Source organism: Brachyistius frenatus, unplaced genomic scaffold (genome assembly GCF_029030835.1).
Source record: "Brachyistius frenatus isolate BFR_SWC_R1_liver_20210118 unplaced genomic scaffold, ASM2903083v1 Contig_114, whole genome shotgun sequence".
Classification (NCBI taxonomy): Eukaryota; Metazoa; Chordata; class Actinopteri; family Embiotocidae; genus Brachyistius; species Brachyistius frenatus.
In genome coordinates this window covers 722501-737331 of record NW_027210713.1, presented here as the reverse complement: position 1 = coordinate 737331, position 14831 = coordinate 722501, and the positions used below count along the sequence as shown (strand labels likewise).

At 43.3% G+C, this 14831-nt stretch overlaps 3 protein-coding genes across 5 annotated transcripts in view; 2 read left to right on the top strand and 1 right to left on the bottom strand.

Moving 5' to 3' along the window:
* Nucleotides 1-2754: 2754 nt before the first annotated feature.
* On the top strand, nucleotides 2755-4681 carry LOC138629358 (lens fiber membrane intrinsic protein-like). Of its 2 annotated transcripts, XM_069712987.1 has the most exons (5): nucleotides 2755-2838; nucleotides 3359-3534; nucleotides 3992-4141; nucleotides 4230-4364; nucleotides 4454-4681. In XM_069712987.1, exons 2-5 carry the CDS (start codon nucleotides 3360-3362, stop codon nucleotides 4513-4515), a joined length of 522 nt encoding a protein of 173 aa, XP_069569088.1. In that variant the 5' UTR covers nucleotides 2755-2838; nucleotide 3359; the 3' UTR covers nucleotides 4516-4681. The 2 variants fall into 2 exon arrangements, with proteins under 2 accessions (XP_069569088.1, XP_069569089.1); XM_069712988.1 differs by lacking the exon at nucleotides 2755-2838 and having other exon boundaries at nucleotides 3271-3534.
* A 531-nt stretch (nucleotides 4682-5212) lies between these two features.
* LOC138629355 (heat shock cognate 71 kDa protein-like) lies at nucleotides 5213-10150 on the bottom strand. 2 transcript variants are annotated; one of them, XM_069712982.1, is made up of 9 exons: nucleotides 9953-10150; nucleotides 8162-8371; nucleotides 7854-8059; nucleotides 7529-7681; nucleotides 6721-7276; nucleotides 6433-6635; nucleotides 6151-6349; nucleotides 5809-6041; nucleotides 5213-5726 (listed from the first exon to the last, which is right to left on the bottom strand). In XM_069712982.1, exons 2-9 carry the CDS (start codon nucleotides 8364-8366, stop codon nucleotides 5538-5540), a joined length of 1944 nt encoding a protein of 647 aa, XP_069569083.1. In that variant the 5' UTR covers nucleotides 8367-8371; nucleotides 9953-10150; the 3' UTR covers nucleotides 5213-5537. The 2 variants fall into 2 exon arrangements, with proteins under 2 accessions (XP_069569083.1, XP_069569084.1); XM_069712983.1 differs by lacking the exon at nucleotides 9953-10150 and adding an exon at nucleotides 9771-9922.
* A 3892-nt stretch (nucleotides 10151-14042) lies between these two features.
* LOC138629357 (zona pellucida-like domain-containing protein 1) overlaps nucleotides 14043-14831 on the top strand; it is a 4167-nt gene continuing 3378 nt past the window's right edge. Inside the window, exons 1-3 of the mRNA XM_069712986.1 lie at nucleotides 14043-14078; nucleotides 14622-14737; nucleotides 14812-14831. The exon at nucleotides 14812-14831 is cut by the window's right edge and continues 207 nt beyond it. Coding sequence (XP_069569087.1) covers nucleotides 14065-14078; nucleotides 14622-14737; nucleotides 14812-14831 — 150 coding nt within the window. The 5' untranslated portion in view covers nucleotides 14043-14064. The remainder of the gene's footprint in view (nucleotides 14079-14621; nucleotides 14738-14811) is intronic.

Below are 14831 nucleotides of genomic sequence, written 5' to 3'. Positions count from 1 at the left end.
AAATGGTGGATAAATTGTTTTAAGCAAAATTACTCATTTCACCACCAGCATCTGATCAGTTCAGTCTGATAACATTTTAAGAGTCGAGAAGAGACGCACGATGCAAGTTAGGCAGAAAGGTAACGGGTCGGCCAGTGTAAGTTTGGTGCACATGCTCTGCCAGTTGAGAATGCCTAGTATGCATCACCTAACGTAGGGAATATCTCACCAGTCATACTATAGCATGTCGTCCAAAAAGTAAAAAATTGTGGTTGGTTACGCCCATGGTAGTCCCAAATATAAAATAATATAAAGCAGTGGCAAATAGAAAATCTTTATGCCTTAATCTAAAATAACTGAGTTTAATTAAGAAGAATTCTGCATCAACAATGAATGATTGATTAGAGGAAATTGATTTGGGCTGAGATGAAAAGAAACAGAAGCATTATACTGGATAAACAAGTACTGGAAAAACAAACCTATTATATGAGACAAAACCCAACCAGCGCTTCAATATTTGGTGCAAGACGAAATAAAACGCTCCACCTAGTGGTACCAATGGAGACGAGCAGGACGACTGGGATGTACAGTGAGTCCAGGAACTCCGTTGATTTGTTTATTTATTCATTAGGTTTTAAGGAAATGCTCCGTAACTCACAGGTCCTGTACTTTGTGTGATATAAAGTGTAAATGAGCAGAACAGGAGAAGTAAATTTAAAGTGTGTCTGTTGGGTTCAAAGGTCGCAGCAGGACAAATCCAGCTCCTAAAAAGTTCCCAAGGTTTAGACTTTCATGCTTTACAATAATAACATAAAATAAAATAAAAATCTTTATTAATTTTTACAAATCTGCTTTAGGTGTGAACAATACAAACAATATAGAAATAGGAATCATGTAAATCTCACTAAAAAATGACCTCTTTGTGGCCACTGTTTATTATGTAAAGGTAGCTGATCAGTTAACCTCATAGTTTAACACAGATTATTTTATGCACATAATATGAGCCCAACCTGACAGATACAATCCCAAAACAAACTGTTTTATAAATGCTTTTTATTCGTAAATGAGCAGAAAGATGTAGACAACCAATACAATTTAAAACATGCAGGGTACGCTTGTGTTTCCTCTGAACCACTTCAACAATGTTTACTAAATCTGGTCCAGATATATTATTAATTACACTATATATCTATTCCCTTTGAGACATGTCTTAATGTCTTCCATGAAAATACACAGAGGTTTCCACATGAACTCCAAAAAGAAATGAAAAAATTTAGCTTTATAAATTGATCTGATTCCTCCCTGTCTGACTCTCAGCTTGTTGCAGCTCTTCATCAAATCTACATGATGAGAGAATAACTCAAGTATTTCACCTTTTCACTGTTTTTTCTTCTTTTTTTTTTGTACTTGAGCCCTGTCAGAAACGTCTTGGATTTAAACCCAAGAAATGGAAATATTCTCAATGTTATGGGCATATTTTAGCACAAATTTCACCAGTGTTCAGCCTGACATACAGTATTTGGTATCTTTGGAAGGTTTGGGACCTGCACTGGGATTTAAATCTTTATATGTTTTCTTACTTCAGTTTTCTGGGTTTGAACGAGGGTTGGATGAACAGGCTAAGTTTATAATGACCAACTGTTTGATGGGTCAAAGTAAAATACCGTACTTGTAGTGGTGATTTGTGCTCAATCTAGAGAAAGAAGGAATAAAAAAAAAAGAAGCTCAAATTCAAATGAGGCACCAAGGAACGAATGAACAGGGGGGGGGGGACTATATTGTCGAGGCAAATAAAATGTTGATTTTACAATTTCAGCAAAAAAAAAAAAAAAACTGCTTCATTTACCCAAAAAATAAAAACAAAACATGGATCTTTTCTGGTGCCGGCTGTCCTGAACCTGCAGACTCATATCTCACCAAAAAGTACCATCAAACAAACAAATGAAATCCTCTAATCTCAGCTGTAATGTAATACTCTGCTTCAGCCCCCGCGCTCCACGCAGCTACAGAAAGGATGAATCATTTTTATTGCTTGAAGCCACAGCTCTGATAACCATATGATTATTATGGTCCTGTGGGTTTATTCTGTTTTTCTACATTCATCCCTCATGACGTGTGCTTTATTTTGTAAATGTCTGCGATATTTTTCATCTCTAATCAAACGAATCCCTTTTAAGCTTGCCAAGTGCCAAAAAAAAAAACTAAAATGAAATTAATGGAAGGAGCCAAAATTGATCTTTCCATCATTGTTATGAGGGACAAAGAGACGTTAAAAGAGACGCTGCATTGAGTGCGGCTTCTTTAGTATCTTCATCATTTACAGCACATGCCTGAAGGGAGAAATGTTGGATTGATCTCATGTGCATTTAAATTGATCAAAATTGTGGATAAACTGGTGCAGAGACTCAAGTTTAGAAGCAGAAATCTCCTGATATTTACTGAAACCACGTGACTTTACAGCCACGATAAAAAGCAGAAGGATTCCCAACTAACACATCACCTGAAACAGAATTCAGTGACATTTTGTACCATTTAAAATAATCTCTTTTATTCAGCGGGGAAGCCTCCTGCAGGCCACCGGCCCTTTGAATTGAAAGCTCCGTGTCATCAGTATTACCGAGATGTGCGCAGCGCTTTAACAGTTTTGTGTTTTCAGCAGATTCCCTAAAACACAAAACTCATCCTCTGTGATTGGTCGTGGCTCCGCGCCTCATTGTTCCAGCGGCCCGTTTGTTCGCTCGGTTTCCTGCGCACCAACAAAACTTTCCTGCCATCCCGGCCAACATCGGGCTCCTCTGTGCTTTGACAACCCGGAATATTGGAATCTCTGACTTTTTCTGAAGGAAAAACAAGATTAAGGTAAATAACTAACATGAAAACATAATATCATGTATTATATTCTGCTTCTTGAACCCTGATTTGACCTTAAATATCCTTTTAAATTGATTTCAAATGAAATGTATAAAACATTCCAACATGTTTTGGTTGAATCTCGCTAGAAGAGCCTCCCCGAGCTCGATTTATTCCCTGTTCATCATGTCATGTTTGGTATTTTTAACCCCCCAGCAGCGTTAAGATGAGATGGAGCCAGCTCTCAGTCTGGCGGAGTTGGAGGTGAATGACGTGTCTGCTGGTCCATGTCGTCTAATGAGTAATGCTACTTTAATCAGATCTTCCCAGCTGGAGTAGAACAGTCGTGGCCTCCTGCTGAACGTATTTCCACGTTGTTTTATTCATGACCAGTGTCGCTGTCCACTCTGTAACAGGAAGTGCTCGCTGTAATTGGTCCAGATGTGGCAGATTTGACCTGCTCCGTCCTCTCTCTCTTTCTCTCTCTCGATGTGTCAGTCAGTCAGTTTTTTTTTTTTTTTTTTGGCAGGATGTACAGCTTCATGGGAGGCGGGTTGTTCTGTGCCGGAATCGGGAACATACTCCTCATTGTCTCCACGGCAACTGACTACTGGATGCAGTATCGTCACTCCAGCAATTACATGCACCAGGGCCTGTGGCGGTACTGTGTGCCCGGGAAATGCATGACGCACACAGACAGCATCGGTAAGAGCGTCTGGGTGTCTCTCATTTATATTTATCAGTTAGCTGACAGTCAGTCCGTGACCGTGATCAGCACCGAGGGGGTGACATCCCTCCGACGGGGGGTGACACCCCTCCGACGGGGGGTGACATCCCTCTGACGGGGTGACATCCCTCTGGGGCGGTTCAAGTGCCAATATGTTGAAAATGTTTTTTTCTTTTTTTTTGTCTGAGTGCTGCATGAAAGACTTTTTATTCATCAAAGTATGTCAGATATATTTTTAAGGAGCAGTTTGTATTTATATTTGCACCAGTCATATAATAGAAAAGGCTTTCTTTTCCCTCGAATTCATCAAATCCACAAGATGGCAAGCCAGAGCCGCCAACTCCCCGACAATGAAACACAGCTAGACTCTAAATGACAATGAATTAAATGTGTAAAAACACTTCTGGAGGTAATTATGAGCGTGTTCTCTCGCAGCATACTGGGACGCCACCCGGGCCTTCATGATTCTTTCCCTGCTGGCTTGTTTCATCGGCATTGTGATCGGCGTCATGGCCTTCATCCACTACTCCTCCTTCGACGGGTTCGACAAGACGTTTGCAGCCGGCATCCTCTTCTTCATCTCCTGTGAGCTCCTCCCCCTGCAGCCACGCTCAAACCTCCTTCGCCAGTCAAGGTTCACGTCCTCACCGACGCCCTTTAATCTTCTGTGCAGGCTTCTTCGTGCTGCTGGCGATGGCGGTCTACACGGGAGTCACGGTGAACTACTACGGTAAACGCTATGGCAGCTGGCGGTTCTCCTGGTCCTACATCATGGGCTGGGTGGCAGTGGTGCTCACCTTCTTCTCAGGTACGCACCCGATGATCCCGTGGGGTTATTTTTTTTTTCTCCAGGCTGTGTGTGTTGTCTTACTAATAACCGAGAGTGCTCTCTTTCAGGTATCTTCTACATGTGTGCCTACCGGATGCACGAATGCCCAAGAAACTCCAACTCGCGCTGACCTGCCGAGCACGTCGTCACACACTCTCACACCGGAACCAGAACCAGAACCGCTCCACATGAGGCCAAGAGGAACCAACCCCCCCCCCCCCCCCACCAGGAACTGTCCAACCACTTCCTGTAAATTTAAACAGTCGTGAAGAAGCAAAATAAAAGAGAAAAACGTTCCTTTGTTGCCTGCATTATGTGCTGCGAATTATTGCAATGGACTCCAGTAACGGAGCCGATACAGTTCAGGAGCAGCAAGTAAACCGGTCACAACGATAAACAAATTCCCTTCAAAGAATATATGTTTGACAGATCCAATCGTACAAGTTTGTCGTGCTGAACGATGAAATTCCGACAAAACTTCGCAAACTATCAGAGCTTCAGCAGAGGATTGTTCACGAATTGTCGACACCCGTTATTAACACCTCGACCTCGGTACTGGTTCCCGAACTGTACTTTTCTTCAGCACCATTTTTGATCAAATCCATTTTGAGAAAAATAACATTTCATTTCACATTACGACACGAGTCGTTACTGTTTTAATGCAGTTTATAGGGAGGGAGCTCCTTAAACGCCTAACATGCTGTCGGTAGATGCAAGCTAGCACAGACAAACCTCACTCAGACTTCACTCCAGCCACCTGTTGATGAGTGCGAGAGTGTGAAAGCGTCCGTGAGACCCGCACAGCTTTCAAGTAGCCAACAAACGTATCCAAAACCAAAAGAAACATTTTATTTACTCTCATTTGGCAATTCTTTGTGCAACAGCAACCGCTTCAGCTTCATAGATCAACCGAGAAAACCCACGCTGGAAATGCAAACACGAATTAGTTTAACAAACACAGGTGCCAAGAAAGACCGCTTAGCGAGAAAGTCACAGTGCAGGTGCTGCCTTTAGGCTCGGCATACAAAAAGAGCTGTCCGGACGAGAGCCGCGGTCGCTGCGTCTGTTTGGATATGAACGTGATCACCTTTCACACCAGCCTCACAAAGAGGAAAAGAAAACAAGCTCATGCACGTCTGCTCCGCCTCCGCTTCAGTCGACCTCCTCGATGGTGGGGCCCCCGGAGGAGGCTCCTCCTCCGGGGGCCCCACCGGCTCCGGGGAAGCCTCCGGGCATCCCCCCCGGCATCCCCCCTGCACTTTGGTACAGCTTGGTCATAACGGGGTTGCACGCCTTCTCCAGCTCCTTCTGCTGATGTTCGAACTCCTCCTTTTCTGCAGACTGAGGGACGGAAAGAAAAGAAGGGAAGTCAAACGTGGCTTTAATGCCGACTTGACAATTATTCTAATCCCAAAACACGGACCTGGTTTTTATCCAGCCAGCCGATGACCTCATTGCACTTGTCCAGGATCTTCTGCTTGTCCTCGTCGCTGATCTTGCCCTTGAGCTTCTCGTCCTCCACGGTGGACTTCATGTTGAAGGCGTACGACTCCAGACCGTTCTTGGCAGTCACCTTCTCTCTCTGCACATCATCCTCGGCCTTGTAATTCTCCGCTTCCTGCACCATACGCTCGATGTCCTCCTTGCTCAGGCGACCTGAGCGGCGGACAGCGGGATGGGTTTTATTTCAAAGGAACGGGGCGCTGAATGCAACACGTCACATTTCACAATTAGGATGCCGGTTTGGAGCTCGAGGTCAGGTTACCTTTGTCGTTGGTGATGGTGATCTTGTTCTCCTTCCCGGTGCTCTTGTCCACCGCAGACACATTCATGATGCCGTTGGCGTCGATGTCAAACGTCACCTCGATCTGAGGGACCCCTCGGGGGGCCGGCGGGATTCCTATCAGCTCAAATTTCCCCAGAAGGTTGTTGTCTTTGGTCATGGCCCTTTCGCCTTCGAACACCTGTAAACACGATGTCGGGTCGTTCAAATAATTGAGTGCTCTAAATGCGAGATGAAAAAAAAAAGAAAAGATGGTGGACTGACCTGAATGAGCACACCGGGCTGGTTATCCGAGTAGGTGGTGAAGGTCTGGGTCTGCTTGGTGGGGATGGTGGTGTTCCTCTTGATGAGAACAGTCATGACCCCTCCGGCGGTCTCGATGCCCAGAGACAAGGGGGTCACGTCCAGCAGCAGCAGGTCCTGCACGTTCTCCGATTTGTCGCCTGACAGGATGGCCGCCTGCACGGCTGCGCAACAAAGGGACGGATTTCAGGTTTAAAGGCGTGGTTCGAGTCGGTTATCGTTCTATTCGTGAGCACACGGGGGTCCTACCTGCACCGTAGGCCACCGCCTCATCGGGGTTAATGCTCTTGTTGAGGTCCTTCCCGTTGAACAAGTCCTGCAGCAGCTTCTGGATCTTGGGGATGCGAGTGGAACCGCCCACCAAGACGATGTCGTGGATCTGAGCCTTGTCCATCTTGGCGTCGCGGAGAGCCTTTTCCACGGGCTCCAGGGTTCCTCGGAACAGGTCTGCGTTCAGCTCCTCGAAGCGGGCCCTGGTGATGGAGGTGTAGAAGTCGACGCCCTCGTACAGAGAGTCGATTTCGATGCTGGCCTGAGTGCTCGACGACAGGGTGCGCTTGGCCCTCTCGCACGCGGTGCGCAGGCGACGCACCGCCCTCTTGTTGTCGCTGATGTCTTTCTTGTGCTTGCGTTTGAACTCGGAGATGAAGTGGTTGACCATGCGGTTATCGAAGTCCTCGCCGCCCAGGTGGGTGTCGCCCGCCGTGGATTTCACCTCAAAGATGCCGTCTTCGATGGTCAAGATAGAGACGTCGAACGTGCCACCGCCCAGGTCGAAGATGAGGACGTTTCGCTCAGATCCAACCTAAAATTACAAATTCATTAATGAACTAATTAATAATGGCTTTTCACTTAAACATATAAATAAAGTATTGCGTCCATCCACAAACACTTTAGGATGTTCTTTGGAGGCTCTATCGTGAATTAAAAAGAACATCATTCGTGAAATTGTTTAGATTTACTGAGCAACAGAATAATCCTTCATGAAGACAATCAGCTCGAAGCGGCATTCAAAAGCTGCGTCTTGTAGAAAGCTGTAGATTCAGAGGTGCTCCACCTTCTTGTCCAAGCCGTAAGCGATAGCAGCAGCCGTCGGCTCGTTGATGATACGAAGGACGTTAAGCCCAGAGATGGTCCCGGCATCTTTGGTGGCCTGGCGCTGAGAGTCGTTGAAGTAGGCCGGCACGGTCACGACGGCGTTCGTTACGGTCTGCAAAAAGGAAACGGTTTACAGAATTTCACAAGACATTAGTACCATTGTGAGACTCACAACAGTGGAAGTACGAAATGTGTATTACTCGTGAAGGTATCTAGTTTTACAATCAAAAGAAAAATATATATATATATATATATATATTTATGAGTAGTTTTTTCACGAGTACCTTGCCAAGGTATGCCTCAGCAATTTCCTTCATTTTGACCAGCACCATGGAGGAGATCTCCTCCGGGTAGAAGGTCTTGGTCTCGCCCTTGTAGTCCACCTTTACTTTGGGCCGTGTGGCATCGTTGATGACCGTAAAGGGCCAGTGTTTCATGTCGGACTGGACAACGGCGTCATCAAACCGACGTCCAATGAGACGCTTTGCATCTGAGGGGCAACAAAAGATGCGGGTTAATAAGCGGAGAAAAACAGAAGTCGTCGATCGTTCTTGACTTGTCTCGGGGGAAAAAACAAAAACACAAATCCTACCAAATACGGTGTTGTTGGGGTTCAAGGCCACCTGATTCTTGGCCGCATCCCCGATCAGCCTCTCGGTGTCAGTGAAGGCGACATAACTGGGCGTGGTCCGGTTCCCCTGGTCGTTGGCGATAATCTCTACTTTGCCGTGCTGAAACACTCCCACGCAGGAGTAGGTGGTTCCCAGGTCAATGCCGACTGCCGGTCCCTTGGACATGGTTGCTGAGAACATGATCAGCTGTTAATCGGCTAAAGTGACAACCTGGAGATGTGACAGATGAGCGATGTGGGCGGGCTCTGCTACCACGATTTGCAGTGTGGGGGTAATGAGGCTATTATCGGAGCGTGAGCCGCTCGAGCCGAAGTGGAGACGGACCGTCTCCGAGAGGAGAAAGGTCCGCAGCACCTGTTCCCAAGCCCTCTTATTTCTGACAGCTTGACAACGACTGCCTTTATTATAGCAACAGCAGACAACAGGGAGGAGAGGGCCTGTTCAAGAGGCGGGGGTTACCGAAGCCTCGTTACCGCAATAAACTGCCATCCTGCTTAACGTGATTATTCATCACTTAAGTTTCTACAAGGGTGCGGACACGGCGCTGGTCTTTGTCTCGCGTCAGCGTGAACAGCTGGAATATATCAACTTCAAATGACCTTTAGACGCTGCCGTGTAATATTTATAAATCGCAGAACTGCGCGAGGGTTCGCGCTGATGATCCGCTGCGGGAAACCACTGGAAAAAAATGTGTTGGGCGTCCAGATAAATCCTTCAGCAGCAAGTTCTTGGAACAGACCCGGTGTTTACTGTTGCTACAGCAGCACGTCATCAATACACTGTAACGTTAGCCAAATGTTAAGCCACATGGGAGGTCGTTGCGGCTCACCCGGGCTATTACGGAGCCACGGTGGATTAGCAAAAGTGCAAATCAAAGCTACTATATAAATTATAGATTAGTCCGAAAAGAAAAGATAAGCGAGAAGGAAACATCTGGAAACACCTGGATGGTTTTTTTTTTTTTTTTTTTTTTTTTCAAGCACAAATGCCGAACATTTGGAGTAGCATGCTTCTCAAATGTGTGTTTTTTTTTTTTTTTTTAACTATTATTTATTATCTTAAAATCTAAATAATCATTCCATTGTTTGACAATGATATCAAAAGACTGTAATGAGGAAGTTGCTCCCAGTCATTACAGCAGTAGAGACTTTGCGTCTGTGCAGGTGTGAGGAGTCCTGCATTTACTGAAAGCACTAAAATAATAATAATAATAAATAAATAAATAAAAACATACTGTCGATGGCTGCAGATGTGAGGACAGAGCACACAACACGTCCGTGCTGCATCGCCAGCGGCTCTAACAGGAGGGCGTGCCCCTTCACTTTCTGGACTTTTTACTTTCACTTCGTGCAACTTAAAAACGAGCATTAGTAACGTCGCAAACCCGATCCAGAGCCGCAGTCCGACCGGGACCGGGACCGGGCCCGGGACCGGACCGGGAGACGAGCGTCACTTTACACCTTGTTGCGAGGCATTTTAAAATCACTTTCACGTGAAACCGACGTCGGGTTGATACTTTACTTGCACATTAACGTTGAAAAAGAAGAAAGAAAAGAAAAGTGATCTTACCACGTCAATCAGTGAGGAAAAGTGACGACGTGACGAGCTATACGAGCGCAAATCAGGCTAGTTTAGGTTTGGTCAGTGATGACGTCGTCCGGACGGTTAATTGACGTTAATGTAAACGTTCGCGTCCATCTCTCTGACCGATGAAAGTTACCGTAACACACCCTGCGCCCAGCCATACTCACCTCCGTTAAAGTGCGTTTAACGGCTGACTTATAGTGGTCTCCCCGGGAGAGTCTGCGGGTGTGACGGGTCCTGGTCCTCCTCCTCCTCGGTGTGTCGGTTGTTTTTGTGTGTGTGTGTGTGTGTGTGTTGGGAGCGACCGCGCGCCTCCTCATCAACCTCCCACTCAGAACTCTCTGGAACACGGGAGGAGCGGCGGCGGCGACGGCAGCCAATCCTCTCTCCCCCTCCCTCCTCTCTCCTCCTCTCCTCCTCTCTCCCCCTCCTCTCTCCCCTTGCCTTCCGCTCCACCGGCCAATTACAAACACTGTCAGCACATTTCCGCAGCAGTTGCTACCAGGGAAATGGAGTAAATTCGGTCAAAGTGAGGCGTCCTCTCGTGTGGGGGAGAGGGGGGAGGGGAGGGAGGGGTGCAGTGACGTCACTCATTGGTTTGTTGTCGGCCGTTATGAAGCCTGGAGTTCGGAATCTGTCCGACGCCATCTTGCTAGTCCCCAGCGGTTTGGAGCAGGAAGTGACCATATTTGGACGAGCTGCGGGCGGAGCGAGCGATGGATCTGACTGATCTGATTGGAAAACCTGACGATACTTTGTCCCGCCCACCGAGAGCTGCGACCTGACTGCACTAAAGATAGATAGATAGATAGTTACTTTATTACTCCCACAAGGGGAATTTTGTTTTTGTTTTTAGATAGACAGTTACTTTAAAGGCCTGTCAATCAAACAGGTACGCCCCCCCCCAAAAAAAACAAAAAAAAAACAACAACAACACCGAGATAACTGGTGGAAACAATTTCTTGACTTTGTATTTAATGAAAGAAATTGAATGGGAGTCTATGGAGCCGGAGCCTTTTTGGCACCAACCTCTAGTGACACTCGGTGGTATTGCAGTTTAACACACTTCTTTATCCGCCTCATTTTTGCGATCCGGCAGCTACGTCCACTTTTATATACAGTTTCTCAGTCATCATGTACGGATCCATAAGTTTTGCATGCTTGTCTCATGTTACCTTGGTTACCAGACAATGTACACAGATAATGCACACACTGTAAATAATTGTACCATAAATGTCACTGCAACCTGGCATTCCACAGTCCTTATCAATATAATCAAATAGTAGCTATTACTTGTCAGATTATTATTTTGCATATAAAACATATGAAGAGTTTACATTATCTTAAAGTACCCAACAGTAGCTTGAGAGAGTAGTTCAAATGAAATTCACACCAACAAGTTACAAGGATCATAATGTCACTTACGTATAACGTAATCGTTAAGATTTTGAGCAGATGGAGTGAAATGGAGTACGTTATTTTTTTACATTGTGGTATTGATATAAAATACCTCGCAGGAGAAAGAAAGAAACGCTGAACCACACCTGCAAGTGGCAGCATTGACGAAATTGACGTAGAATAATACCACTAAAATACACCGTCTGAAGTGCAACACCCAAAAATTATTGTAGGAATAGATACTGAGATTACAATGCTCTTTTTAAAAAAAAACTTTTAAAAACCAAATAGGTCACAGATCATCAAGTTTTATAACAAATTCTGGGATTAGTTTACCATCTCTAATATGGTGTATCCTAAAATGACCTGTAAAAACAATAAACCGGGCTCCTCCTATGTTACTGTCACATTATTTTATGATACTGCTCAGGTGTTGCATGCATGGTCTTATTACAATCAACAAGTGTTAAAAAAAACAAAAAAAACAAAACCTCTTTTGTAAGATTAACTAAATATTCAATGCTTCCAGGTAAATTTGATCCTGTATAGGTGCAATAGAAAAGAAAGGAAGTAAAAGATAACATGGATATAATCTAATGTATTCAAGCAAAATGGAAATACTTAAACAAAATAGAATTAAAGAAAATATTTTCTTTGCGGGTAAATTAACCTCAAGTCTAGTGGGTAAATTCATTTTTGTCTTTTGGCAGAAGAACCAAAATAAGTGAAACCGTAAGTTTTGAATTTTCATCACTGTATGTTTCAGAAGGTCAACAATGGACCTTATAATAAAATAAAATAATCTAAGTTGAAAAGATCTCTAACATGTGGACCATGTATTTTGCTGCTGTTGGTTTGAGCCATGTCAGGCAGATTGTCGTGTTTGGGCTAGCCAGGGCTGATATAACCTAACCGGCTGCTGGCTTTATTTTTGTCGTACAGAACCAAGAGTGGTAATGATCTTGTCATATAACGCTCCGCCTCGATATTGAACTATTTCATTACATTTTTAAATTGTAATGAGTTTGGACGAGTTACTGTTGAGAAATAACCTTGTTTGTCCCGTCAGAAAGTCAAATTGTGTAATATTGGCACTTCTTTCTATCCAAATGACCTTAAACAAAGTGTTGGCAATATTGTTTTACAATTATTTTGTTACATATTGCCCCACATACTTGAATACACTGATACTGATAAATATTTTAATAAATCAGGTCTAGAATATAGATGCGACACAGCTTACAATACACGTTCCTGGTTTACTTGGCAGAGTGTCCGCTGGGAACACAATGATACGTCTTCATTGTACACTTAATACCTTTTTAATGTTAATATTTAACCCTCGTAGTCAACATGTTGGTCTGTAGTGTTAACAGTTAGATAATCACAATTTGAGGTTTATTTCAGATCTCATTAAATTAATTTTCACGGTGAAACGGTCTCCTCTGTTTTTGATGAAGAACCACATCTCTGAGCAGCAGGTTCTTGTCTATCTGCTCCATTTCAGTTCAGAACAGTTATGTCTGAGCACAAGTCCTGACCCAAATCTGATACCGGCCGGTACCCTGTTCATGATGGTATTTCCCAACGGACCACATCCACTGCTTCTGGGTCCAAGTTTTGAAGAAATTCGCCTTCAGTAACACTGACGACTTTGCCAGTGGACAAATGTTCATTTTGACAACAAAGGAGAGATTAAAACTGGCATTTGACATCGGATACGTCTAAAGTAATCTATCAGGCACCTTTTTCAGGCTGTATCCTCACGTTGTATTATGGCGTTGTTCATCGGGGACTCTAGAGTCCCTTTCGTGTCACAGAGCTTCACAAAAGACTTTGGGTTTCTCTCAGCTAGGTGTGTCTTTTATTTGCAGACTGTACAAAACAGCACTGAAATTTTCTATTTACAGTTTACCACCCGAGGCCATAACAAAAGTGATCCATTCCAAAAGTCACAGTCTAAAGAACAGTGAGACTTTTATCACATCAAAAGATCTCAAAAGAGAACACTTGTGATAAGATCACTGATCCTGGACTTTCATTGTGAAAAATAAAACATTGTTTGTGTATACATTCTGGTCTCCTATGCAACGCTTTCCCTGCTCATGGACAAGACAGCAATCAAGTGTTTTTCCATTCAGTTACATTTTTCGCAGACAACATGGCTGCATTATCCTTCAAATAAAGTCCTATCCGATAGTAGAACAAATAGGATGATTGTTAATGGAGTACGAGTGACTGATGTAAATGTAGATGACAGATGGTACAAGCAAACTGCAGATTACACTATGCTGATAACCCAAAACGCATGTTCCTTTTTAGTACCTATTATTACTTTTAAACTTTATGCGTTTTCAGAAAATATATATATATAATCATATAAATTGATGTTTGTGTTGATTTTAGATGAACAGATTGATCTTAAAATCAATCTTAAAATAAATATCCTCAGTTAAACGGCAGCATAATGTGCATTAATAGCAGTCATGAGTAAATAAATAGATCCAGATCAAGATCCATAAATAAATGCATCCAACAAGTGTAGTTACAAGTTACATTTCAGGTTAAGATTTGACATGAAAAATATGTGATTGACGAATGACTTGCTTGTAGTGAAGTTCTTTTACGATGTTAGTAAAACATAATTTTATAGCCATAGTCTTCTATTTTCTTAAGACAAATTCCACTGTATATTTATATGCAGAATTAAACAAATTTTTGAAAAAAAATACAAGTTAATTACTTCAGAATCAAAATGTATGTAAAGGACTCTGAAAAATGAAAATGTTGAGTTCGGGTTACACCATTGTGCTCCCTCACCCGCCCCTGCGTGGATGCTGCTTTAAATAGAGAGACCTGGGAGCCGAGAGCAAGATGCAAAATGAAGACCTGCAGGTGAGTCCCCTAATAACTTCCTCTGGCAGTTTAATATTTCAAGTTATATTTATTTGTAATATAGTATATGAAAAAGAAAATGTTTAATCTAAAATCATTCAAAAATGTAGTTGCGGTATCAATAATGTAGGAAAATTAAATCCAACTTTACAGACAAGATATTATTTGAAAGTTTATTTCATGTTTTCTTGATGTGTAAAATATATATACATAGAAGTACAGCCAGTTTTTCAGCAGTTATGTCTTGATTTTGTTCTTTCAAAGCTGCAAATGAATTTAGCAATATCAGTAATTTAATCTCAAGGAACTTTTTTCCTGAAAATAAGCAAACATAACTCCTGATGGAGCTGGCTGACTGTGTTGCATAATAGGGTCAAATAACTTTATTACCATTTAAAGTTTTTACCTTGTGCACAGGAAAGTTGATCTGTCGTCTTTTAAAACAAAAAATGGGCTGCTGTGGAAAAAATTCCTTCAAAACACTTTCTTTCAAAAGAAATCTGTGAATATCCTGGTTCCCATTGTTTTGCTGTTTTCTCACAGGTCCACATCAAGAACAATGAGGCTGCTCATCCTTGTGAGTCACCTGGGTCTGATTCTGAGGACTGATGCCCAAATACCAGATGCTTGCATTATAAGTGAGACAAACAAAGCCCCAGGTTTGTGGCATTTTCTTTGATATGTTCTTCAGTCAAACCTCCAGTGCTTTGTTTCACGCCTTCCCTTTTTACAGACAACTCGGACATCACTGTG